Source organism: Hemitrygon akajei, chromosome 10 (genome assembly GCF_048418815.1).
Source record: "Hemitrygon akajei chromosome 10, sHemAka1.3, whole genome shotgun sequence".
Taxonomy (NCBI): Eukaryota; Metazoa; Chordata; class Chondrichthyes; order Myliobatiformes; family Dasyatidae; genus Hemitrygon; species Hemitrygon akajei.
The window spans coordinates 16,485,575-16,512,289 of NC_133133.1; the positions used below are offsets into that span (position 1 = coordinate 16,485,575).

The 26,715-nt window shown below is 43.3% G+C and overlaps 1 protein-coding gene across 1 annotated transcript in view; it reads right to left on the reverse strand.

The window, feature by feature from the left end:
* LOC140734175 (circadian locomoter output cycles protein kaput-like) overlaps window positions 1-26,715 on the reverse strand; it is a 139,908-nt gene that overhangs the window by 21,367 nt on the left and 91,826 nt on the right. Inside the window, exons 12-15 of the mRNA XM_073057816.1 lie at window positions 19,273-19,357; window positions 17,526-17,667; window positions 14,375-14,481; window positions 12,323-12,409 (exon numbers count right to left, since the gene is read on the reverse strand). Coding sequence (XP_072913917.1) covers window positions 12,323-12,409; window positions 14,375-14,481; window positions 17,526-17,667; window positions 19,273-19,357 — 421 coding nt within the window. The remainder of the gene's footprint in view (window positions 1-12,322; window positions 12,410-14,374; window positions 14,482-17,525; window positions 17,668-19,272; window positions 19,358-26,715) is intronic.

A 26,715-nucleotide genomic window follows, 5' to 3' on the forward strand; every position in this document is an offset into this window, starting at 1 on the left:
CATTTGTACTCACCCTCATCAACATGGAAAACACTCGAAGAAAAGCATTGTGCTGCCTTTATGGCAGTTATTTAGTTTATAATATTTTCGCTTAGTAATTCATTTGTTAGTAATTTCTAGTTAAAGTTAGAAGTGTTTTAACTATATTTGTTTTCTGTACTACATCGCGGGATGCTATGACGTCACACCCGGTTTCGCCGCGTCTTGTGGGAAATACCGGTTTGCGATAAACGGGAAGGTGGGGGGCGAGCGGCATTAGATCTGAGCGAACGCTGCTTTTAAGTTAAAGGCGATCAATAACTTTTCCTGGTAGGCTGCAGTATATATATTTTTTACCAGTCGTTAGGAGATATTGGAATGTTGTTCAGTAAAAAAGTATACGCAACGTATATTTAAAAGTAGCCGCGTTACAGGCACGGTTCGAAAAAAAGCATTTGCAATATGTATTTGTTTATGTTACCATATGGATTTAATTAAAAGTTAAAAAATCCTCACGTGTAATATCTTTCTGTGTAAATATCTCATATTACAACGTGGGACACCTGCGGCCGAAAATCCGGTGCGGCCTGAAATCCGGTGCGGCTTGTACAAGTACAAAATTGATTTTCTTTCTAAAATTAGAGCCAGCGGCTTTTAATCAGGTGCGCTCTGTAGTGCGAAATCTACGGTACCTTCTTTTGCAGAGCTCTGTTTCTTAAATTTCAGGTTTAGTTCTTAATGTTATTTTGTATTTAATCATTGTACTTGATAAAATGGGCACATGCAATACTTGACTGGGGCAGCCACTGCTTCTTTTAATTGTAAGAGTTGTTTGTTTTCAATTTGGATGTCACTCTAAATAACTCAGGCACTATTTTAAATGTACTCACTCTGTTTTTAGTCATTGAATAGCCAGTGTGCTGTTTTGCACTGAATGGACCATCACTGCAATCTCAGCTTTGACAATAAAGCTCTAATCTAATCTACCTATCTGTATATCTCTCTCACTGTCTGGTCATAAAAAGATGCAGAGGCCAGCCCGACTCCAACCAAGGAGAAATTCCTTGGCTTGTTCATCTTTCTTTAACCGTAAAACGCTGCTGAATTTTAGGAACAGAATGTCACTAGCGAATAAAAAAAGGTGCTGTGCAGTTACGACTAATGTGGGGAGTGGGCTCTCATTCTGTGCCAGTCTACTGAGGTTAGTTGGGGAGCAGTGCACTCGAACGCAGAAGTGGGGTAAGTGTGCCGGTATTGAAGTGAGCCTTAAAGCGGATCCCTGTAGACCCGTGCTCCTGTCCATTCTACTCGCTAACATCCTGTTGCTGGAAAATAGACTGGATTACCTATATCCGCATCTGAACCAGCAGGAAACGAGGGATTGTTGCACACTCTTCCTGACAGAAATGAGGCTTCAGACTCACCATCCAGCGTGTAGGCCTAATCCCCTTTCGGGCAGACAGAAGTGCTGTGACTTCCAGCAAGACCCATGGAGGAGGTCTGTGTGTGTCTACATCAATAAGAATTGGTGTGTGAACGCCTCGGTAGTAATGACCCAATGCTCACCACGGATAGAGCTTTTACTGGTGAAGTGCAGGCCCTTCTACTTACCAGGGAAGTTCACTGCCATTGTGATTATTGCTGTCTACATCCTCCCCTGTGCTGGTGTTGGGGAAACACTGCAGGAGCTCTTCAGAACCATTTACAACCTCGAAGCCACTCACCCTAATGGTGCCTTCACCGTTGCTGGTGACCTCAATGATGCCAACTTAAAAACAGCCCTGCCAAAGTTCTACCAGCATGTTAACTTCACAACCAGATAAGAGAATACATTAGACCTGGTTTATTCCAACGTTTGCGGAGTCTACAAACCTGTCCCTCACCCTCACCTCAGATACACAGACCACATTTCCATTTCTCTAATCCCTGCATACAGACCACTGGTTAAACGAGTCAGACCAATTTACAGGGAGGTCAGGACCCAGCCAGAAAGTGCCACCTCGGTGCTGCGGGACTGCTTCGAAAGCACGGACTGGAGCATATTCAGGGAGGAAGGTATCCACAATCATCACATCAACATTGATGACTGCGTGGGATCGGTGATAGACTACACAGGAAAATGCATCTAGGCTGTTACTGTGATTAAATGCTACACTGCCAGGAAAACCAGAACTACAGACTGCGGAGATTTGTGCATTGCTTAGGGAGTGGGACACTGCCTTCAGATCAGGGAACAGGGCATCTCTACGGTCAGCAAAAACCATGCAGAGCAAAGCATGAATATGCACAGAAAACCCACAGACACCTTTGAGACAACAGCACGTGGCAGGGTATTCAAAGCATAACTCATTGCAAGTCCACCCTGCACGTCAACAGTGACGTTTCCCTTCCTGATAGGCTGAATGCCTTCTATGCTCAATTTGGTGCACTGAATAGTGTGATATCGAGGAAAGCCCGCTTTTTCCCTGAGGAACAGGCACTCTCTCTGACCATAGCCTAGGTGAGGAAGATCCTAGCCAGGAGAGACCCAGACAAAGCTGTGGGGCCAGACAGTACCTGGTCACGTGCAGAGGGATAGTCTGGCCCAGCTAACAGAGGTCTTTAATATCTCTCTGAAACTGTCCACTGTCCCTGCAAGGCTTCAAGGCAGCTACCATCATTCTGGTGCCCAAGAGAGCAATAGTAACTGGCCTAAACAATTACCGCCCGGTGCCGCTGACTTTAGCAATCATGGAGTGCTTTGAGCGGCAGTAATGGATCATATAAAATGCTACCTTCTAGCTACATTGGATTCTTTCCAGTTTGCCCAGTGCTCAGGTCCACTGATGATGCCATAGCCTCGACCCTCCGCTCTGTCCTGTCCCACCTAGAAAGGCGGGATGTTGTTCCTGGCGGGATTGTTTAATATACCTGTTAGGGAGGGTTTAAACTGTGTTGGCAAGGGGAAGGAAACCAGGGTGTTAGGGTCGAGGAAGAGGAAAATAGAAATAATTCAAGGAAGTTCTGCTGTTCAGGAGGATTTAAACTAATATGGCAGGGGGATGGGAACAAGTGCAGAGAGACAGAGGGGTGTAAAATGAGGGTAGAAGCAAAAAGTAGTAAGGTGAAAAGTAAAAGTGGCAGGCAAGCAAATCCAGGGCAAAAATCAAAAAGAGCCACTTTTCAATATAATTGTATAAGGGCTAAGAGTGTTGTAAAAACAAGCCTGAAGGCTTTGTGTGTCAATGCGAGGAGCATTTGTAACAAGGTGGATGAATTGAATGTGCAGATAGTTATTAATGAATATGATATAGTTGGGATCACAGAGACATGGCTCCAGGGTGACCAAGGATGGGAGCTCAACATCCCGGGATATTCAATATTCAGGAGGGATAGACAGGAAAGAAAAGGAGGTGGGGTAGCATTGCTGGTTAGAGAGGTGATTAACGCAATAGAAAGGAAGGACATTAGCCTGGAGGATGTGGAATTGATATGGGTAGAGCTGCATAACACTAAGGGGCAGAAAACGTGGGTGGGAGTTGTGTACAGGCCACCTAACAATAGTAGTGAGGTTGGGAATGGCATTAACCAGGAAATTAGAAATGCGTGCAATAAAGGAACAGCAGTTATAATGGGTGACTTCAATCTACATATAGATTGGGTGAACCAAATTGGTAAGGGTGCTGAGGAAGAGGATTTCTTGGAATGTATGTGGGATGGTTTTCTGAACCAACATGTTGAGGAACCAACTAGAGAGCAGGCCATTCTAGATTGGGTATTGAGCAATGAGGAAGGGTTAGTTAGCAATCTTGTTGTGCGAGGCCCCTTGGGTAAGAGAGACCATAATATTGTGGAATTCTTCATTAAGATGGAGAGTGACATAGCTAATTCAGAAACAAAGGTTCTGAACTTAAAGAAGGGTAACTTTGAAGGTATGAGACATGAATTAGCTAAGATAGACTGGCAAATGATACTTAAAGGGTTGACGGTGGATATGCAATGGCAAGCATTTAAAGATTGCATGGATGAACTACAACAATTGTTCATCCCAGTTTGGCAAAAGAATAAACCAGGGAAGGTAGTGCACCCGTTGCTGACAAGGGAAATTAGGGATAGTATCAAGTCCAAAGAAGAAACATACAAATTAGCCAGAAAAAGCGACACACCTGAGAACTGGGAGAAATTCAGAGACCAGCAGAGGAGGACAAAGGGCTTAATTAGGAAAGGGAAAAAAGATTATGAGAGAAAGCTGGCAGGGAACATAAAAACTGACAGTAAAAGCTTTTATAGATATGTGAAAAGAAAAAGATTGGTTAAGACAAATGTAGGTCCCTTACAGTCAGAAACAGGTGAATTGATCATGGGGAACAAGGACATGGCAGACCAATTGAAAATCTATTTTGGTTCTGTCTTCACTAAGGAGGACATAAATAATCTTTCGGAAATAGTAGGGGACCGAGGGTCTAGTGAGATGGAGGAACTGAGGGAAATACATGTTAGTAGGGAAGCGGTGTTAGGTAAATTGAAGGGATTAAAGGCAGATAAATCCCCAGGGCCAGATGGTCTGCATCCCAGAGTGCTTAAGGAAGTAGCCCAAGAAATAGTGGATGCATTAGTGATAATTTTTCAAAACTCTTTAGATTCTGGATTAGTTCCTGAGGATTGGAGGGTGGCTAATGTAACCCCACTTTTTAAAAAAGGAGGGAGAGACAAACCGGGGAATTATAGACAGGTTAGTCTGACATTGGTGGTGGGGAAAATGCTAGAGTCGGTTATCAAAGATGTGATAACAGCACATTTGGAAAGCAGTGAAATCATCGGACAAAGTCAGCATGGATTCGTGAAAGGAAAATTCGTCATGTCTGACGAATCTTATAGAATTTTTTGAGGATGTAACTAGTAGAGTGGATAGGGGAGAACCAGTGGATTAGATTTTCAAAAGGCTTTTGACAAGGTCCCACTCGGGAGATTAGTGTGCAAACTTAAAGCATATAGTATTGATGTGGATAGAGAATTAGTTGGCAGACAGGAAACAAAGAGTGGGAGTAAACGGGACCTTTTCAGAATGGCAGGCAGTGACTAGTGGGATACTGTGAGGCTCAGTGCTGGGACCCCAGTTGTTTACAATATATATTAATGATTTAGACGAGGGAATTAAATGCAGCATCTCCAAGTTTGTGGATGACACGAAGCTGGGCGGCAGTGTTAGCTGTGAGGAGGATGCTAAGAGGATGCAGGGTGACTTGGATAGGTTAGGTGAGTGGGCAAATTCATGGTAGATGCAATTTAATGTGGATAAATGTCAGGTTATCCACTTTGGTTGCAAGAACAGGAAAACCGATTATTATCTGAACGGTGGCCGATTCAGAAAAGGGGAGGTGCAATGAGACCTGGGTGTGCAGGTACAGCAGTGAAAAAGGCGAATGGTATGTTGGCATTCATAGCAAGAGGATTTGAGTACAGGAGCAGGGAGGTTCTACTGCAGTTGTACAAGGCCTTGGTGAGACCACACCTGGAGTATTGTGTGCAGTTTTGGTCCCATAATCTGAGGAAATACATTCTTGCCATAGAGGGAGTACAAAGAAGGTTCACCAGATTGATTCCTGGGATGGCAGGACTTTTATATGAAGAAAGACTGGATCGACTAGGCTTATACTCACTGGAATTTAGAAGACTGAGGGGGGATCTTATTGAAATGTATAAAATTCTAAAGGGATTGGACAGGCTAGATGCAGGAAGATTGTTCCCGATGTTGGGTAAGTCCAGAACGAGGGGTCACAGTTTAAGGATAAAGGAGAAGCCTTTTAGGACCGAGATGAGGAGAAACTTCTTCACACAGAGAGTGGTGAATCTGTGGAATTCTCTGCCACAGGAAACAGTTGAGGCCAGTTCATTGGCTTTATTTAAGAGGGAGTTAGATATGGCCCTTGTGGCTAAAGGGATCAGGAGGTATGGAGAGAAGGCAGGTACAGGGTTCTGAGTTGGATGATCAGCCATGATCATACTGAATGGCAGTGCAGGCTCGAAGGGCTGAATGGCCTACTCCTGCACCGATTTTCTATGTTTCTATGTTTCATCAACTTCAGGTCGGTGTTTAACACAATCGTCCCTCACAGGCTTGTGAATAAACTGTCCTCAATGGGACTCCATACCCTTCTTTGTATCTGGATCTTGGACTTCTTGACGGACAGACCGCAGTCAGTCTGCATTAGCAGCAGCATCTCAAGCTTCGTCACAGTGAGCTGTGGTGCCCCCCAGGGCCATGTGCTCAGCCTGATGCTGTTCACACTGCTGTCTCACACCTTCACTACCATATTCAGCTCAACTGCATCGTCAAGTTCACTGATGATACAACAGTGGTTGGCCTCATCAGTAACAGAGATGAGTTGGCGTACAGAGAGGAGGGAGAGAGATTTGTCAAATGGCATGAGAACAACAACACGAGTTTAATGTGGACAAGACAAAAAAGATGATTGAGGACTTCCAGAAGGCACAGGCTGACAATTCTCCATTGCACATCAATGGCTCTGCTGTGGAGAGAGTGAAGAGCACAAAGTTCCTTGGTGTGCACATAATGGATGATATAACTTGGACCCGCAACATCTCCCCACCAGTCAAGAAATATCCACACTTTCTGAGGAGACGGAGGTGTTATGATACCAGCCCCCTCCTTTGCGAGAATCGCAAGAGCCCTAGTGAAGGGGGGGGGGGGGGTCAATGACCCAAGAGAGAGAGAGACGTGCTGAACAGCCACAGGAAATGGGAGAGAGAGGGAGACGTGCTGAAGACCACGTTCCCCCGGGAATCAGAATAAAGCGACCCTGGCTATTGTCTCATGAAGACCACGTGTAAAGCCCTCGGGCAAAGTGGGCTGGTTGAGAGAGAGATTGACACCTGCGATCCCGTGAGGGAGTATAAAGGAGGGTCTGGGGGGGACGACCCCTTTAGACGCACCAAGGAGACACGATAGCGATCCAGTCGTAGCGGGAAGCCATCTTGAAGGAAACCACGTGCGTTAGATTCCGAATCGGGAGTCTGTGGCTGGAATCACGGACAATCGCTTTTAACTAACAACAGGAAAGCCTGCTCTCCTGATTCCACAGCTTTGCTTCGTAAGGACCTGGGCAAGTGTTCCTTTTCTCACCAATCTCTCTCTCTCTCTCTCTCCAACACGGGAAACTCAGCGGTTCCCAAAAGGCTGAAGCCTGCCGACTTTTGAATGACTGTTATATTTTTCCAAATGGACAAGATATTATCCCTTAGACAACGATAGAGCTTATTTCTGATTGATCATTACTATACCTGCACTTTAGATTGAGTATTGACGACTTATGGTATCTGAATGTTTGTATTAACCTTCCTTTTGTGCCCCTTTATAAATAAAAACGTTCAAAAATGGTACCATCAGACTTCAGTGGACCTCTCTATCTTTGCTGGTAAGTGATCCAGTTACGGGATACGTAACAGAGGCATGCAAGGTCCCCCATACCCCCTTTGTAACAACTTTCTACAGGAGCACATCAAGAACATCCTGTCTGGCTGCATCATTGTGTGTTACGGAGGATGCAAGGCTTCCGACTGCAAGATCTTACAAAGGATAGTAAAAACCACTGAGGAGATCACCAGGGTTTCCTTTCCCCTATTTGTGCCATTTACCGGGAGCGTTGCAGATGGAGGGGCCAAAGCATTGCTGAGGATCCCTACCACCCATCTCACAGTCTCTTTGACCCACTACTGTCAGGAAGGAGGTACAGGAGCATCAGGACTAGGACGGCCAGACTGAGAAACAGCTACTTACCTCAGGCTGTGAGACTAATGAGTAACCTGCCACCACTGAGAAACCGTCACTAGGTCAGCGTGCTTTTTACTGTTTACCTGCGCTACACGCATTTTGAATTATATTTTATTAACTTATTTATGGTAATATTTTGGTTTATGTGCTGTGTGTGACATATGTTGTGTGTGTGTGCACCCTGGTCCAGAGGAAGGTTGTTTAGTTTGGTTGTACAGTCAGATGACAACAAACTTCAACTGTATCTCTGTCTCCAGATGTCAGACCTTTTTTCTCCCCACTCTGTCTCATTTTTCTCTCTCTCTGTCACTGTCTGTCTCTCTCATTCTGTCATCACACTCGCGTTCACTGTCTGTCTCTTTCTCATTCATGTCTTGCACATTTTCTGTGGTGAGGTTTTCCTGAAGGTGGAGATAGGAGGGGTAACAGGGGTGAACATGGCTCTCTACTCTCTCATAATAGTGGATCATTTACTGTATGATCATCTGAGATTTATTCATTTTGATAAATAACATGGAATAGGTCCTTCCAGCACCCAGCAATCTTTGATTAACCCTAGCCTAATCATGGGTCAATTTACAATGACCAATCAGACTACTAACCAGTCAACTTTGGACTGTGGAAGGAAACTGGGGGACCAGGAGAAAACCCACACATTCCACAGGGAGGATATACAGACTCCTTAGAGATGACGTCTGAAATGAACACTGAACTCCGACGCCCTGAGCTAACTATTATGCTACCATGGCAACCAACTGAGATGGCAGGCAAGGCCTCATCTCATCTGACGCATGCCACTTCAGAAATGTATTGAAGGTTCAGCCGAGATTTTTGTGCACAAGGGCCTTGTCTCTGACTTTCAGTGGCTTTGTCATTGCTGTATCCCCACCATGAATATCTTATGATGGCCGCAATTCACAAAACCCATCTGTAATGGCCGCAAGAAAAACTGTTGCTCCAAGAGCAGTTCAGATACTGGGTACGATAGAGGAAGTAATTCACCTCTGCACACTACAAAGCCTTCCCAGCATCCATGAGATACAAGTTCGGAATGTGTAAGAATGCTCTCTACTTCAAGAATTTCAACAATTCTCAGGAATCTCAACACCATTCAGGTCAAAACTGCCCATCTGGTTGACACTCATCCTCCAGTCTAAGTATTACAATAAGATGCACTCTTGGCCTCACAGTCTACCTCGTTATGATCTTGCACTTAATTATTTACCTGTTCTGCACTTTTATGATAACTTTTACACTTTATTCTGCATTGTTATTGTTTTACCTTATTCTACCTCAATGCACTGTGCGATGATGTAATCTGTATAATCGGTATGCAAGACGAGCTTTTCATTGCATCTTGGTGCATGTGACAATAATAAACCAATATCAAACATTTGTTCGTTTCTTATATGCCGTGTCATATGACATGGGTGATCATGGTCTTTCCATGACTGTGATTGCTCTTGGCTGATTTTTCTACGGAAATGGTTTGCCACTGCCAAGTTCTGGGCAGTGTCACTGGCCGGGTGACCTCAATACCAATACCACTTCCAGTTTTAACTCCTCCATTACCAATACACGGTGAGTACAATATGAACCATTTGCAAACAAACACTCCATTACTTGCCTGGCTATTCTGACAGCACCCTGAAACTATGTTCCAAAGAAGGGTCTCAGCTCAAAATGTTGACTATCTATTCATTTCCAGAGATGCTGCCTGACTTGCTGAGTTCCTCAAGCATTTTGTGCACGTTGCTCTGAAACTCCACCCTTTATCACCAGGAAGAGGGAAGATGATGGTCAGGAAGATCACCCTTTGCTGGTTGCCTTGCAGGCGTCAAATTACCAAGACCTGGAGATATATCATTGTGCGACCTTTATCTCTGGGTCAAAATCTTGTCATGGCTACTCAAACTGGAGGTTCAAGATCAAAGATTAGAGATTGTTTATCGTCATTCTTCAATACATGAGTGTAAAGGAGAATGAAATGATTGTTACTCTGGATCTGATGCAGAACAAGAAACAAAATAAGCTTAAAAACACAATAAAAAAAATTAAATATAAATATAAAAACAATCCTAATGAACACAAGGTACAAGTAACTGTAAGGTGCCGGGTATGTAGTGCTGATGTTGGTCTACTGGGGTGGTTCATGTGTGGAGGTGTTGATCAGCTTAACAGCTTCAGAGAAATGTCTATTTATTCCCTAAAAGTGGCATCACAGGTAGATAGGGTAGTAAAGAGAGCTTTTGGTTCATTGGCCTTTATAAATCAAAGTATTGAGTATAAGAGTTGGAATGTAATGATGTATAAGACATTGGTGAGGGCGAATTTGGAGTATTGTGCGCAGATTTGGTGACCGAATTACAGGAAGGATATTAATAAGGTTGAAAGAGTGCAGAGAAGGTTTACTAGGATGTTGCCGGGACTTGAGAAACTGAGTTACAGAGAAAGGTTGAATACGTTAGGACTTTATTCCCTGGAGCGTAGAAAAATGAGGGGAGATTTGATAGAGGTGTACAATTATGATGGGTATAGACAGAGTGAATGCAAGTAGGTTTTTGCCACTGAAGTTAGGGGAGAAAAAAACCAGAGGACATGGGTTAAGGGTGAAGGGGGAAAAGTTTAAAGGGAACATTGGGGGGGGGGCTTCTTCACACAGAGAGTGGTGGGAGTATGGAATGAGCTGCCAAATGAAGTGGTGAATGCAGGCTCACTTTTAACATTTAAGAAAAACTTGGACAGCTAGATGGATGAGAGGTGTATGGAGGGATATGGTCCAGGTGCAGGTCAGTGGGACTCGGCAGAAAAATGGTTCGACACATCCAAGAAGGGCCAAAAGGCCTGTTTCTGTGTTGTGATATTCTATGGTTCTATGAGTCTGGTGGTCCTGGTGATGTATCTTCCTCCCTGATGGGAGTGGGACAAACAGTCCTTGAGCAGGGTGGGTGGTATGGGTGTAATTTCATCAGAACTATTACAGATATTCCAAAATGTTTCAGCACCTCAGGGACAGTTAGAACTGAGCAACACACACAAAAATACTGGAGGAACTTAGCAAGCCAAGGAGCATCTGTGGAGGGAAATAAACAGTCATTGCTTTGGGCCAAGTTCCTTCATTAGCAACTGCAGAGGTTCAAGAAGGCAGCTTCTCAAGGGCAACTAGGGATGGGAAATAAATGCTGGCTTAGCTGGCGATGCCCACATCCCGAAAATGAATAAATAAATAAAAATTCGGACTGGTCATCAGAACAAACCAGTTCTGATGAAGGGTCTCAGTCGGAAATATCGACTGTTTATTCCTCTCCACTGATGTTGCTTGGCTTTCTGAGTTCTTTCAATATTTTCTCTGTGTGTTGCTCAAGTTTTCCAGCATTTGCAGAAACTCATATGGTTAGAGATTGGAGATAGATGACAAAGTGGCCACCGAGTTGCGTGTTCATGGTCTTCTGCTGCTGTAGCTCATCCATTTCAATGTTCAACGTGTTGTGCATTCGGAGATACAGTTGTAACATGTGGTTATTTGAGTTGCTGTCGCCTTTCAATCAGCTTGGGCCAGTCTGGCTATTCTCCCCTGACCTCTCTCATTAACAAGGTGTTTTCATCACAGAACAGCTGCTCTCTGGATTTTTTTTTTTGTTTTTGTATTTTTTTTTGCATCATTCTCTGTAAACTCTAGAGATTGTTGCGTGTGAAAATCTCAGAAGATCAGCAGTTTCTGGAATACTCAAACCTCTCTGTCTGGCACCAATAATCCTCCATGGTCAAAGTCACTTAGATCACATTTCTTCCCCCATTCTGATGTTTGGTCTGAACCTCTTCACCATGTCTGCATGCTTTTATCCAAGTGATTGGACATTGGATATTGGATTTTATCCAAGTGATATCCAAGTTGCTGCCAAGTGATTGGCTGATTAGATACTTGCAATAACAAGCAGGTGTACAGTTGTACTTAATAAAGTGGCTGGTGACATCAGGTCTCAAAAAATAAACACATAAAATTGCACACCACATTCAAGGCCCTTGTAATAATTAAGTGTTTTCAATCATCAATTAAGGTAAGTGGTATCATTATATTAACTCTAATGAAGCTGGGAGTTGGAATTAGAGCTTGTGGTAGAGATTAAGGTTCGACTGACATTGCTGAATTTTATTGAGTAAATCAATAAATTCTCTATTTCACTGGATTCAGTCCAGCTGCTCAAAGACTCGTCACTTTGTGATTGTAGTTACAGCCACACTGTGGAGGGTCATCGTAGTGTAGCAGTTAGCATAACTCTATTACTATGCCAGTGACCAGTGTTCAATTCCTGCCACTGTCTGTAAGGAGTTTGTATATTTTCCCTGTGACTGCAAGGATTTCCTCTGGGTGCTCCAGGTTCCCCCACTTTCCAAAGACGTACAGGTTAGGGTTAGTAAGTTGCAGCATGCTCTGTTGGTGCTGGAAGCATGGAGATGTGTGCAGGCTGCCCCCAAAGACGTACGGGTTAGTAGGTTAATCAGATGGAATTGGATGGGCTGGGCTGAAAGGGCCCATCACCGTGCAGTTTCTCTAAATAAGTAAATTTGTACCACAGAAGGCTGTTGAGTGGAGACGGTGGGTGGAGGCACGGACTGCAGATGATGTGCTTCGGTCAGTGGTGTCTCTGTCATCAAAACCTGAGAAAACAAACCAGAGTCCATAATCAAAGCACCCATGACTGAAGACAGACAGCCTCCAGTAAAAGTACTAACAGTGTTTTAATCAGGGGACATCTTCAAAGCTCAAAGTAAGTTTATTATCAAAGTACTGTATGCACAGTATATGCCAGCATATATTATTCTGTGATTGATTTTCTTGCAGGCATTCACAGTAGGACAAAGAAATACAATAGAGACACTGAAAAGCAGAGACTGAAAACAACCAATTTGCATAAGAAAGTAAACTATAGAATTATTAAATAAATATAAATAATATTGAGAACATGAGTTGTAGAGTCTTTGGAATGCATAGGTTGTGGAATAGTTCAGAATTGTGGTGAGACAAGTTATCCAGCCTGATGGATGAAAGGTGATTACTGTTCCTGGACCTGATGGTGCGGGCCTCAAGTCTCCTGTACCTCATTCCTGACTGCAGCAATGAGGAAAGGGCATGGCCTGGAGCAGTTTTCTTGTGGTTAATAATGAAAATTTAAGCACTATAGCTCATTCTAATCATGGAGATTACAAGGCAGAAGAATACTCATTCTCATCGTGCTTGTGCTTCATTCAAATTTCATCAAACCTGCCTCTGGCAATCTTTTTAATCATTTCCCAATTAGATGGTGCATTTGGCTATCTTTTAAACGATAGCTAATACTGTCAAGGGCATTCAGTCTTGCCGGTCTCTGCATGAGATTTCTTTAAATGCAGCAGTGTTCAGAAAACTTTGTGAACATAATGAGCACCTTTGGATAGGTTCCCTTGCTGAAAGACATTCTAAGAAAGGAGGCTATTATTCTTTACTTTTGAAGAAGGCTCTTTTTTTCTTGAGCGGATAGATATTTCCACCGAGAGTAATATGAAAGTAAAATCATGCTAGAAGATGCAACTGACTGATCTAATCAAAAGGGTCTTTTCTGTTGTGGACTAAAGCACCCTGAGATTCAAAGTTGATTTTGAACTGCCCTGATGTAAGGAGAGAGCAAAATGTGATTCATCCCTTTTCGAGTCCAAGTTCATCTTTAATTATCATTCAACCATACACGAATACAGCTGAATGAAGCAGCTTTCCTTCGAGGCCAAGGTGCAAAACATACTCAGCACAATATACCTCAAGGCGCACACACATTCAAGATAGCAAGCAAACATATAGTCACTACCCAAAAGAAATATATATAGCCCAGGTCCCTGTAATATGCAGTTCCTGGCAGTCTGCAGATGAACACAAACACGAGTGCAATCTAACTTGTCATTCCACTGATCAAACACCAGAGGGCAGCACCAATGGTGGATACCAATATAAAATGGAAGTTTAAAGGCTAAATGGTGTCAGTTTGTAATGTAGTAATGGCCCGTTTTCCTACTTATTGGTCAATGTATTGTCTTTAGCTGAATACACATCATTAACATGAGATGCTGGTGAATAATGTTTTCTTCCTTACAAACCGGTTGTCTCCGTTTTTCTAGGTTACGTGCCTAGGCCGAAGGTTGTGAGAGATGAGAGGGAGCAGCTGATACTACTAATGGGCTGATAATTATGTTGTAATTTTGAAGGAACTTTAAAGGGTATAACAAGGCAGAATCGTCACAAATGGTGAAGGTATTGGAAATAGAGAGAAAAGGTTGCATGAAGGGCTGTGGGATCTGCAACATTTCAGAGATCAGTTTATTAAGTGGATGATAAGTATTATGTTATTTTCTGTACCCCTACATCAGTAATAATTTGTTGTTTTCTCTCTGTATTACATTTATGCTAGTTCTAATAAAGTGATTTCTTGTGGCCTTTGAGATGTGGGCAGGGCCTCCCTTTGTTTGCGAGTGACCTGAGCTGAACCAGGAAAGAACAAAGAATGAATTTTAACAATAATTTTCATTACACCTGTGTGGTATCTGAGGCAGGCGTTGACCAATCCTGTTGAAAGTGAAAATGATGCAAAGTCTCACCTGAGTGCTGATTGGCTGTGACCTCTGCGCAAGCTTGTCCTGTAAACTAGCGGTCACCGATCGCCTCGATGGCGTGCTTGCTTCAGTACGTACCTTAGATGCTGTTGCTGAAAAATGGGAAACATTCACTCCATCAACTACATTCCGATGTTCTCTCAGGCTTAAAATATTTACCAGCAGAGATTGATTTCAGACATGTTTCAAAATTGAGATGATATGTTGAAGTTACACAAGGCATTGGCGAGGCCTGATTTGTAGTAGTGTGCTCATTTTCTGCTGGCCTACCTACAGGAACGATATTACTTAGATTGAAGGATCACAGAGAAAATAAACAAGGATGCTGTTGGGACATGAGGACCTGAGTTATAGGGAAAGGTTGAATTGGTTAGGACTTTATGCCCTGGAGTGTAGGAGAATGAGGGGAGATTTGATACAGGCATACAAAATTATGTGGGGTTTAGATTGGATAAATATAAGCAGGTTTTTTCCTCTGAGGTTGGGTGAAACTACAACTAGAGGTCATAGGTTAAGGGTGAAAGGTGAAAGTTTTAAGGGGAACCTGAAGGAGAATGTCTTCACTCAGAAAGTGGTGAGAGTGTGGAATGAAGTGGTGGACTTCAATGTTTCAGTGAAGTTTGGATAAGTACGTGGATCAGAGGGGTACGGAGGGCTATGGTGCAGGCACTACTAGGCAGAATAGCAATTTGGCATGGACTAGATGGGCTGAAGGGCCTGGTACTGTGCTGTAGAGCTCTATGACCCTATAAATAATTTTTAAAAATCCAGATATGCCACCATTTTCTTCACAAATTTCAATGATTTTTTTTCACGAAGGGAATGTGACAGGCATTTTGCTATGTATGGAAATTCATCCCTGGTCACTGGGGTTTAATGTGTAACCAGAGAGTGTCAGCTCACTGTACTGTTTCCAAAGGTCATTACCACTAACCAGCTTACTGATTAATTTATTGTCATATACACCAGGGTGCAATGAAATTCCTTGCTCGTCTGAAGCTCACAGAGTACACAAGACAAGTGGTAATAACAGATATGACGACGAATACAAGAATACAAAACGAAAGAATGCGCAAAAATTATTGTGCAGTTTGAGGTAATACAGAAAAAATGCTTAAGTGACAATAATGGAATAACTGAGTGTGCTAGGGTCAAGAATCAGACTGCAATGTGCAGATGCTACTGTATACAGTAGTTCAAAGACCAAAGTAAATTTATTATTGAAGTATGTATATGTCACCACATACAACCCTGCAATTCATTTTCTTGCAGGCATTCACAGGAAAACAAAGGAATAGAATAGAATCAACGCAAAACTACACACGGAGAGCGACAAACAACGAAGGTACAAAAGGCAAACTGTGCAAATAAAATGATGATAATAATAAATGCATAAATAATACTGAGATCATGAGTTGGAGAGTCTTTCAAAGTGAGTCTGCAGGTTGAGGCTTATATATAATGCTATAATTAGATTTTAGAACCTTGAACAGTTCAGCACAGTACAGGCCTATCAGCCCATGATGTTTTGCCAACCTTTTAACTTACTCTAGGATCAATCTAACTCTTCCCTCCTACATAGCCTCCGTTTTTCTTTCATCACTGTAGCCAGGCCTAAAGGAGACATTTAGGATGCACGTTGCTTTAGTTTGTCTGAAAATACCCGTGCCTCTCTATTTCTTCTCTGTTTTACAGTTAGCGGCTGAAGATTTTAACTGTAGTAGTTCTGAACAAAAATACATGATGATTCTCTTGGGAGTGACACACAAAGCCACCGTTCTCTGGCACCCTCTCGGACAATCTATCCTGGGTCCTACTCATTGGTGCAATCACAGAGGAGGCACACCAATGGCTCTAGGTCTTTGAGATTTGGTATGCAACCAAATTTCCACAGAAGTACCATGGAGAGCTGTGGTGAACTAGATATACCTGTCTGGACTGCTCCTGTGGCTCCTCCCACAGACCCCTGCTGACTGCTCCTGTGGCTCCTCCCACAGACTCCTGTATAAAGGCGATTGAGGCCTGATGCCCGGCCTCATTCTCCAGGATGTAGTGTTGTTCATTCTTCCAGTCAATAAAAGCCGATATCTCGCTTCCTACGTCTCAGAGTGAGTTATTGATGGTGCATCAAGAGCGTTCTGGCGGGTCGCATCATTGTCTGGTGTGGAGTCTCCAAAGCGCGGGATCGGAGGATGCTGCAGAAGGTTCTAGACCCAGCCAGCTCCATCACTGGCACAAGCCTCCACACCATCAAGAACATCTTCAAAAGGAGATGCCTTAAGAAGTCGGCACACACCATTAAGGACCTCACTATGCAGGACATGCCCACTTCTCATTACTACCATCAGAAAGGAGGTGCAGAAGACTGAAGACTCACACTGAATGATTTAGAGACAGCTTGTTCTTCACAGCTATCGTATTTCTGGATGTTTAATGAACCCGACCTTGCTATTCCTCTTTTGTGCTATTTATTTATGTAACTATCTTTTTCTAGTACCTTATAGCATTTTTATGTATTGCTGACAGAGTGACAGAGTTCTCGATAGAGTGGATATGGAGAAGATGTTTCCTATAGTGGGGGAGACTAGGACTAGAAGACAAAATCTCAGAATTGAGGAAAGTCCATTTAAAACGGAGATGAGGTGGAGTTTCTTTAGACAGAGAGTGGTGAATCTGTGGAAATCATTGTCACAAGCAGCTTTGGAGACCAGGTCATTGGATGTAGTTAAGGTGGAGGTTGATAGATCCTTAATAGGTCAGGGCATGAAAGGTTATGGGAAGAAGGCAGGAGAATGGGGTTGAGAATGAGATGGGTCAGTCATGATCAAATGATGATGCTGATTCAATGGGCTGAATGGCTTAATTCTGTTCCAATGTCTTATGGCCTTCTACATAAGAGATTCTGCAGATGCTGAAATCTTGAGCAACACACACTAAATGATGGAGGAACTCAGCAAGTCTGACAGCATATATGGGGAGGCATAAACAGGCTGAGACCCTTCGCCAGGACACCTCCTCAGCACAATTTCATGACGAACGTACGTTAACGATAGACCTGATTCTGATTCAGCCCACCTTAATGGAAACCAAATGAGGACAAACATACTGTAGATAAATCCGGTAATTTTTCACTTACAGGGAGTGTCAGACAATGCATCGCGAGAGGACTTGAAGGAGCTTGGAGATGACACTGAGCATGGTCGACTGCTACTGAGCTTCTCGGTGGAAACGTCCTGGACACACTCACACTGCCTGCTCTCCATGTGGCAGTCCTGAATCTGTAACATGCCGGAGAGGTGACAGTCACAACACTGAGAAGATTACAGAAACACGTGTTCAATGAACATATCGAATTTGGGAAACTTTTTCGAGGTGCTTTGCAGGGATAAAATGGGGGCCAACCAAGATTAGATGAGCTTTATTTGTCACATGTACACTGAAACATACAGTGAAATGTGTTGTTTGCATCAGTGACCAACACAGTCTGAAGACACGCCGGGGATAGCCCGCTACACTTCCGGTGCCATCACAGCATGCCCACAACTCACTAACCCTAACCTGTACGTCTTTGGACTGTGGGAAGGAACCGGAGCACCCGGAGGGAAACCCACGTGGTCACGGGGAGAACATACAAACTCCTTCCAGGCAGTGGTTGGAATTGAACCCCGATCTCACAGCTGGTGCCGGCCTGTGGTGTAGTGACACCAGCAGCGGACTTCGAGGCAAATGATGCCGAATCTGGCTGGTTCCTTGCACACTTTCCATTGTGCTGAGCTGAGCGTTGAGCTAGCAGCCTGGGCTCCGAAGAAACAGACAAATGCTACGGCAGTGGCCAAAATGCTGCCTGACGCACCACAAGGCGCGAAAAGAAACCACGATTACAGCTGGTACTGTAAAGCATTCCACTCGTGGCCACACTACCAGGCTGCCCCGGAGAGCTATCCTTCATTGGTTCTCTGATTCTATAGCTCAATAAGCTATGGCTTGCAAACTAACCTTGTGGACTTCCACTTCTGTAAGAACACAAGGTTATTTGCAGTAGACAGAGAGGCACTTGAATAAATGGTACGCAGATAAGACAGCCATTGTGTCTGACCATTCACGGCTAAACTGGAGATCTGCACCGGAAAGTCACCTGTCTATAAAACGTGTCGCTTTGAAGTTTGAAGACCACTGTGTCTTATCTAAGAAAGGATGTGCTGGCACTGGAGACAATCCAGAGGAGGTCTGTGAGAATGATGCCGGGAATGAAAGCATTAATATACAAGGAGCATTTGATGTCTCCGGGCCTGTACTCGGTTTAGTAAAATGAGGGGAGATCTCATTGAAACCTATCAAATATTGAAAGGCCTGGATAGAGTGGACACAGACAGGATATTTCCTACAGTGGGTGAGTCTAGAATTAGCTTTATTTGTCATGTGTATCAAAACATACAGTGATACGTACTAGTTGTGTCAATGACCAATACAGTCCGAGGATGTGCTGGGGGCAGACTGTATGTTTCTGGTGCCAATGTATCATGCTCACAACTTACTCACCCAAACCGTATGTCTTTGGAATGTGGAAGGAAAACAGAGCACCCTAACGAAATCCAAGCAGTAATGGAAAGAACATGCAGACTCCTTGTAGACAGTGGCTGGGATTGAACCTCGGTCACTGGCATTGTAACGTGTTATGCTAACTACTACGCTACCAAGAGACATGACTGAGGTTTAGCCTCACCATTGAATGGTGTAAGGAGGTAAAGATCAGCCCGTGCCTTCCTCCCATTTTTGCTCTTATGACTGAAAGAATTCTGGTCATTATAGTAACTGGTTCAGGAGATCGATAACTTTGATGGTAATTGCTACCTTCAGCAAACAGATTTGGCAGTTCTTGCTACCTTTAGGACTGGTGGAGTCAGGATCTCAGGTGAAGTTTCCTTGAGGCCCAGTTCTCGCCGTCTCTCTGCACGGACTTCAGCATAGCTGCAAATCAAAAGATGAAGGCAGATGAAATTTGGGCTTAATGTGTATAACACACAGAAAAGATGACTGTGATGTCATCAGCCACATCAGCGATACTAGTTAAATGCTTTAGTTAAGATGTATAATTAACAGGAATTCACAACTAGCCAGTGTAATAGATAAATCCTTCTAACTTGTCAAAGAATAAAGAAACAACCATTACAGGACAAACTGAACCATCTGAAGTCATTGCCTAAACCACGTGCACACACACAATCGGTCCTGTCAAACATGAACGTAATAGCTCAAGTTCAATTCACTTTATTTTCTGTGAGGAACTTCATTTGTGCAGAGGTAAGGACAACATCACAGAACTTAGGATACACAACACCACACTACATATAGTTAAACACAATATAAAATACTCACAATAGATAATAAATACTAAAAATGAATGCACGTGATTTAAAATACAAATACACACAATAAAACTGACTGTTTTTAGTACAAAGGTGCTAAGCATATTATATATTCACAATTGGGTGTAGAGGAGGTGAAGGGAGGAAGGCACAAAAATGGATAAAGCTCTTCTGTTGCTGATGGGCAGGGCCCTGTAGTGGTGTCCAGACTGCATGAGAGCGTAGGACGTGTGAAGTGTATGTGTAATGTCCTCTTCTATTTGCTGAGCCTTAGAACCATAGAACACTACAGCACAGTACAGGCCCTTCAGCCCTCCATGTTGTGCCGACCCATATAATCCTTAAAAAAAAGTACTAAACCCACACTATCCCATAACCCACCATTTTTCTTTCATCCATGTGCCTGTCCAAGAGGCTCTTAAATACCCCTAATGTTTTAGCCTCCACCACCATCCCTGGTAAGTCATTCCAGGCACTCACAACCCTCTGTGTAAAAAAAACTTACCCCTGATGTCTCCCCTAAATTTCCCTCCCTTAATTTTGTACATATGCCCTCTGGTGTTTGCTATTGGTGCCCTGGGAAACAGGTACTGACTATCCACCCTATCTCTGCCTCTCATAATCTTGTGGATCTCTATCAAGTCCCCTCTCATTCTTCTACACTCCAAAGAGAAAAGTCCCAGCTCTGCTAACCTTGCTTCATATGACTTGTTCTCCAAACCAGGCAACATCCTGGTAAATCTCCTCTGCACCCTCTCCATAGCTTCCACATCCTTCCTATAATGAGGTGACGAGAATTGAACACAATACTCTAAGTGTGGTCTCACCAGAGATTTGTAGAGTTAAATTGTCCTTCTTTATTGTCTGTCTCTTATGGACGCTGTTGAGTGATTTGTGTTCCCGGCCAATGACTTTACTACTTATTCTGACAATTCTGTCGAGTGGGCTGAGATTGATAATGCCCATGAACCATGCCATTCAAATTTATTGTCATCTGACTGTACACAGTTAGAACTGAACACACCAATGTTCCTCCGGACTAATGTGCGCCCACAAAACTTATATCTCACACAGCACGTAAAACAAAATATTACCGCAAATAAGTTAATAGATTCATTAAAATTTTTGAAATCTTTTATGTTCCACTATTATCCATTTCACCTTGACCTTCACTACATTTTGACAACTACCACCGTTCTGAAATTGGTTTTGAGTTTCTCTTTTCTCTCATTTTCCTTTTCAGAATGTTGGCATCATTAGCCAGGCAAGTTTTTCTTACCGGTCCCGAGTTGTTCCCAGACAGAGTGGCTTGCTAGACCTTTGCAGAGGCAAACACATTCTATGGGTCTAGATTCACATACTCAACTCTCTTCCCAACTCAGACTTTCTGACGTCTCTCTCCCCCGTTGGGCAGAAGATACTAAAACTTGATAGCATGTAGTACCAGGTTCAAGGGCAGTTTCTATCCTACTGTTAGAAGGCTAATGAATGGCTTCCTTGTGTGATAAATGGACCCTTGACCTTAAAATCTACACTCAGTGGCTTCTTCATTAGGTACACCTGCTCATTGTGGGCGGCATGGTAGTGTAGTGGTTAACACAACGCTTTACAGTACCAGTGTCCCAGATTTAATTCCTGCTGTTGTCTGTAAGGAATTTGTACGTCCTCCCAGTGACTGCCATAGGTTTCCTCTGAGTGTCATGGTTTCCTTCCACAGCGCAAAGATGTATTGGTTGGTAGGTTAATTGGTCATTATAAGTTGTCCTGTGATTAAAGTTAAATCAGGCGTTGCTGGATAGCACGCCTCAAAGGGCTGGGAGGGACCATTCTGTGCTGCAGCCCAATAAATAAATAAATAATACAAATACCTAATCAGCCAATCACGTGGTAGCAACCTCCTGCATGCAGACATGGTCAAGAGGTTCAGTTGTTGTTTGAACCAAACATCAGAATGGGGAAGAAATGTGATCTAAGTGACTTTGACTGTGGAATGATTGTTGGTGCCAGACAGGGTGGTTTGAGTATCTCAGAAACTGCTGATCTGGGATTTTCACACACACCAGTCTCTAGACTTTACAGAGAATGGTGGGAAAAAGAAATAAAAGCATTCAGTGAACACCAGAAAGGTGAGAGGAGAATGGCCAGACAGGTTCAAACTGACAGGAAGGCAACAGTAACTCAAATAACCATGAGTTACAACAGTGGTGTGCAGGAAAGCATTTCTGAATGCACACCACGTCGAACCTTGACGTGGCTGGGCTACAGCAGCAGAAGACCATGAACATACACACAGTGACCACTTTATTAGGTACAGGAAGTACATTAACATATTGTGAAGGGTCTCAGATACTTACAGGTGCAACATGAGTCTACCATGGGTTAAAATTTAATATCAGCACCTTTTGATATAATGTTAAGCATGTTTAATATTACCGGCGAATCTCCATGGTGCTGTTTGGTGTATGCAGAAAGAATCATAAATTGATGGGGAACGATGATGATTCCAAATACCACTGGTAAAAGTTATAAGTTAAAAGTTACAAACACAAGGGGTTCTGCAGATGCTGGAAATCCAGGGTAACACACGCAAAATGCTGCAGGAACTCAGCAGGCCAGGCAGCATCTATGGAAAGGAATAAACAGTTGCCGTTTCAGGTGGGGCATCTTTATCAGGAAAAGGGCAGAAGGTGGAATAAGAAGGTTGGGGTGGGGAGGAGGACAAGCTGGCAGATATGTGAGACCAGATGAGGTGGTAGGCAGGTGGATGGGGGAAGGGGACGAAGTAAGAAGCTGGGAGGTGATGGGTGGAAGTGGCAAAGGGCTGAAGAGGAAGGAATCTGATAGGAGAGGACAGTGGACTATGGGAGAAAGGGAAGGAGGAAGGCAACCAAAGGGAGGTAAAGGTATTGTGGTACTGTACTATGATCTTTAACCTCAAGGCTGCTTTCTTCAGTTTCAAAGGATATTCTCAAAGGAGTCGCAAACCTCTTTCTTTTTTTTTAAACTTTTTTTTATTGTTTTCAAATAGTTACAGAATAAATGTTCTTGAGAATAATGCCATTGATGACTGCTTGAGGTTGCAGTGAGCTAGCCTGCAACAAGAGGGCGCTCTCAGCCTATCGTTTCATGAATAGGGGCCTGATTGATTTTTCTTGGAAAAAGTACTTGTTGTTTTTATTAATAATTTTGTTATTTTGCTAAAGGCCAATGGTCATTCATTTTGAATCAGAAACATTTTATAAATTGGAGTCGCCAGTTAACTAATCACTGTTTGAGGAAGATTCATTGTTGGTTAGAGAGCTAAAGTCTAGAAATTCATCCCAGGTGGTATATATGACCACATGGTCATTACAACATTGTGAATTGAAGGGCCTATACTGTGCTGTACCATTATGTGTGCTATGTGCTAATACTAAATAAAGATTATGTTCAACTTCTGGTAACTTACACCCTCCACCTTCTCTCTTCAATTCCCTACTCTGGCCTCTTACCTCTTCTCCTCATCTGCCTATCACCTTCCCTTGGTGCCCCTCCTCCTTCCTTTTTTCCCATGGTCCAGTCTCCTCTCCTATCAGATTCCTTCTTCTCCAGCCCTTCATCTTTTCTTCCTAACACCTACCAGTTTCTTACTTCATCCCTCCTGCCCTACCCACCTGGCTTCATGTACCACCTAGCTTGTACTCCTTCCACTCTCCCCACGTTTGTAATCTGACATCTTTCCCTTTCCTTTCCAGTCTTGAAGAAAGATCTCAGCCTGAAATGCCAACTGTTTAGTCTTCTCCAGAGACGCTGCCTGGCCTGCTGAGTTCCTCCAGCATTTTGCATGTGTTACTCTGGATTTCCAGCATCTGCAGAATCTCTTGTGTTTAAGATTATGTTCTAGGTTCTTATCTATCATGTTGGAACTAAGTTTTGGTGATAGCATACAAAATGTTAAGAATGTGTCCCCACTGAAAACTTGAATAATTTTCTCAGGAATGATAGAATTCTATAAATTTGCAAGAGGAATAGATGGATGTAAATAGATAGGGACAAAGACTTAAGGTGAGAGGGGTAAAGTTTAAAGGAGATCTATGAGACAGATTTTGTTTTACAGAGTGGTAGGTGCCTAGAACCAGGTAGCAAGGGGAAACTGATATTATAGCTATGATTAAGAGGAGCAGAAGTAAGCCATTCGGCCCATCAAGTCTGCTCAGCCAATCCATCATGGTTAATTTATTATCCCTCTCAACACCATTCTCCCACCTTCTCTCAAAAACTTATGACACCTTCAGTAATTAAGGACCTATCACTCCACCTTAAATACTGTATACCCAATGACATGGCCTGCAGAGCCGCCTGTGGCAATGAATTCCACACAATAACCACCCTCTGGCTAGAGAAATTCCTCCTCATCTTTGTTCTAAATGGATGTCGCTCTATTCTGTGGCTGTGCCCTCTGGTCCTAGGCTGCCCCCACTGTAGGATGCATCCTCTCCATATCCACTCTATGTCAGCCTTTCAATATTCAATATGTTTCAATGAGATTCCCCCTCATTCTTCTAAACTCCAGCCAATACAGGCCCAGAGCCATTAAATGCTCTTTATATGTTAACCCTTTCTTTGCTGGGATAATTTTTGTGAACCTCCTCTGGACCCTCTACAATGCCAGCACGTCTTTCTTAGATAAGGAACCCAAAAGTGCTCACAATAGAAACATAGAAAGCCGACAGCACAATACAAGCCCTTCGGCCCACAATGCTGTGCCGAACATTTAGTAATTACCTAGGGTTACCCATAGCCCTCTATTTTTCTGAGCTCCATGTACCTGTCCAGGAGTCTCTTAAAAGACCCCATCGTATCCGCCTCCACCACTGTTGCCGGCACTCGCTCATCAATCTCTGCATAAAAAAAACTTACCCCGACATCTCTTCTGTACCTGCTTCCAAGCACCTTAAAATTGTGCCCTCTCGTCTTAGCCATTTCAGCCCTGGGAAAAAGCCTCTGACTATCCACACGATCAGTGCCTCTCATCATCTTATACACCTCTGTCAGGTCACCTCTCATCCTCTGTCACTCCAAGGAGAAAAGGCTGCGTTCGCTCAACCTATTCTCATAAGGCATGCTCCCCAATCCAGGCAACATCCTTGTAAATCTCCTCTGCACACTTTCTATAGTTTTGATATTTTTCCTGTAGTGAGGTGACCAGAACTGAGCTCAGTACTCCAAGTGGGGTCTGACCAGGGTCCTATACAGCTGTAACATTACCTCTCGGCTCTTAAACTCAATCCCACGATTGATGAAGGCCAATGCACCGGATGCTTTCTTAACAACAGAGTCAACCTGCGCAGCAGCTTTGAGTCACCTATGGACTTGGACCCCAAGATCCCTCTGATCCTCCACAATGCCAAGAGTCTTACCACTAACACTATATTCTTCCATCATAATTGACATACCAAAATGAACCACCTCACACTTATGTGGGTTATCTGCCACTTCTCAGCCCAGTTTTGCATCCTATCGATGTCCTGCTGTAATCTCTGACAGCCCTCCACACTATCCACAATACCCCCAGCCTTTGTCATCAGCAAATCTACTAACCCATACCTCCACTTCCTCATCCAGGTTATTTATAAAAATCACAAAAAGAAGGGCTCCTGGAACAGATCTCTGAGGCACACCACTGGTCACCGATCTCCATGCAGATTATGACCCGTCTACAATCACTCTTTGCTTTCTGTAGGCAAGCCAATTCTGGATCCACAAAGCAATATCCCCTTGGATCCCATGCCTTCTTACTTTCTCCGTAAGCCTTACATAGGGGTACCTTATCAAATGCCTTGCTGAAATCCATATACACTACATCTACTGCTCTACCTATATCAATGTGTTTAGTCACATCCTCAAAAAATTCATTCAGACTCGTAAGCCATGACCTGCCTTTGACAAAGCCATGCTGACTATTCCTAATCATATTATGCCTCTCCAAATATTCATAAATCCTGCCTCTCAGGATCTTCTCCATCAACTTACCAGCCACTGAAGTAAGACTTACTGGTCTATAATGTCCTGGGCTATCTTTACTCCCTTTCTTGAATAAGGGAACCACATCCACAACCCCCCAATCCTCTGGAACCTCTCCCGTCCCCATTGATAATGAAAAGGTCATTGCCAGAAACTCAGCAATCTCGTCTAGTCCCGGTGACTTATCCAACTTGATGCTTCCAAAAGCTCCAGCACATCCTCTTTCTATATGCTCAAATTTTTCAGTCAGCTGTAAGTCATCCCTACAATCGCCAAGATCCTTTTCCTTAGTGAATACTGAAGAAAAGTACTTATTAAGTACCCCTGCTATCTCCTCCGGTTCCATACATGCTTTTCCACTGTCACACTTGATTGGTCCTTTTCTCTATAGCTCTTCACATACTTGTAGAATGCCTTGGGGTTTTCCTTAATCCTGCCCACCAAGGTCTTCTCATGGCCCCTTCTGGCTCTCCTCATTTCATTCTTAAGTTCCTTCCTGCTAGCCTTATAATCTTCTAGATCTTCATTATTACCTAGCTCTCTGAACCTTTTGTAAGCTTTTCTTTTCCACTAAATTTATTACAGCCTTTGTACACCATGGTTCCTGTACCCAACCATCTTTTCCCTGTCTCATTGAAATGTACCTATGCAGAACACCACACAAATATCCCCTGAACATTTGCCACATCTCTGCCGTACATTTCCCTGAGAACATCTATTCCCAATTTATGCTTCCAAGTTCCTGCCTGATAGCTTCATATTTCCCCTTACTCCAATTAAACATTTTCCTAACTTGTCTGTTCCTATCCCTCTCCAATGCTCTGGTAAAGGGGATAGAATTGTGATCACTATCTCCAAAATGCTCTCCCACTGAGAGGTCTGACACCTGACCAGGTTCATTTCCCAATGTCAGATCAAGTACAGCCTTTCCTCTTGTAGGTTTATCTACATATTGTG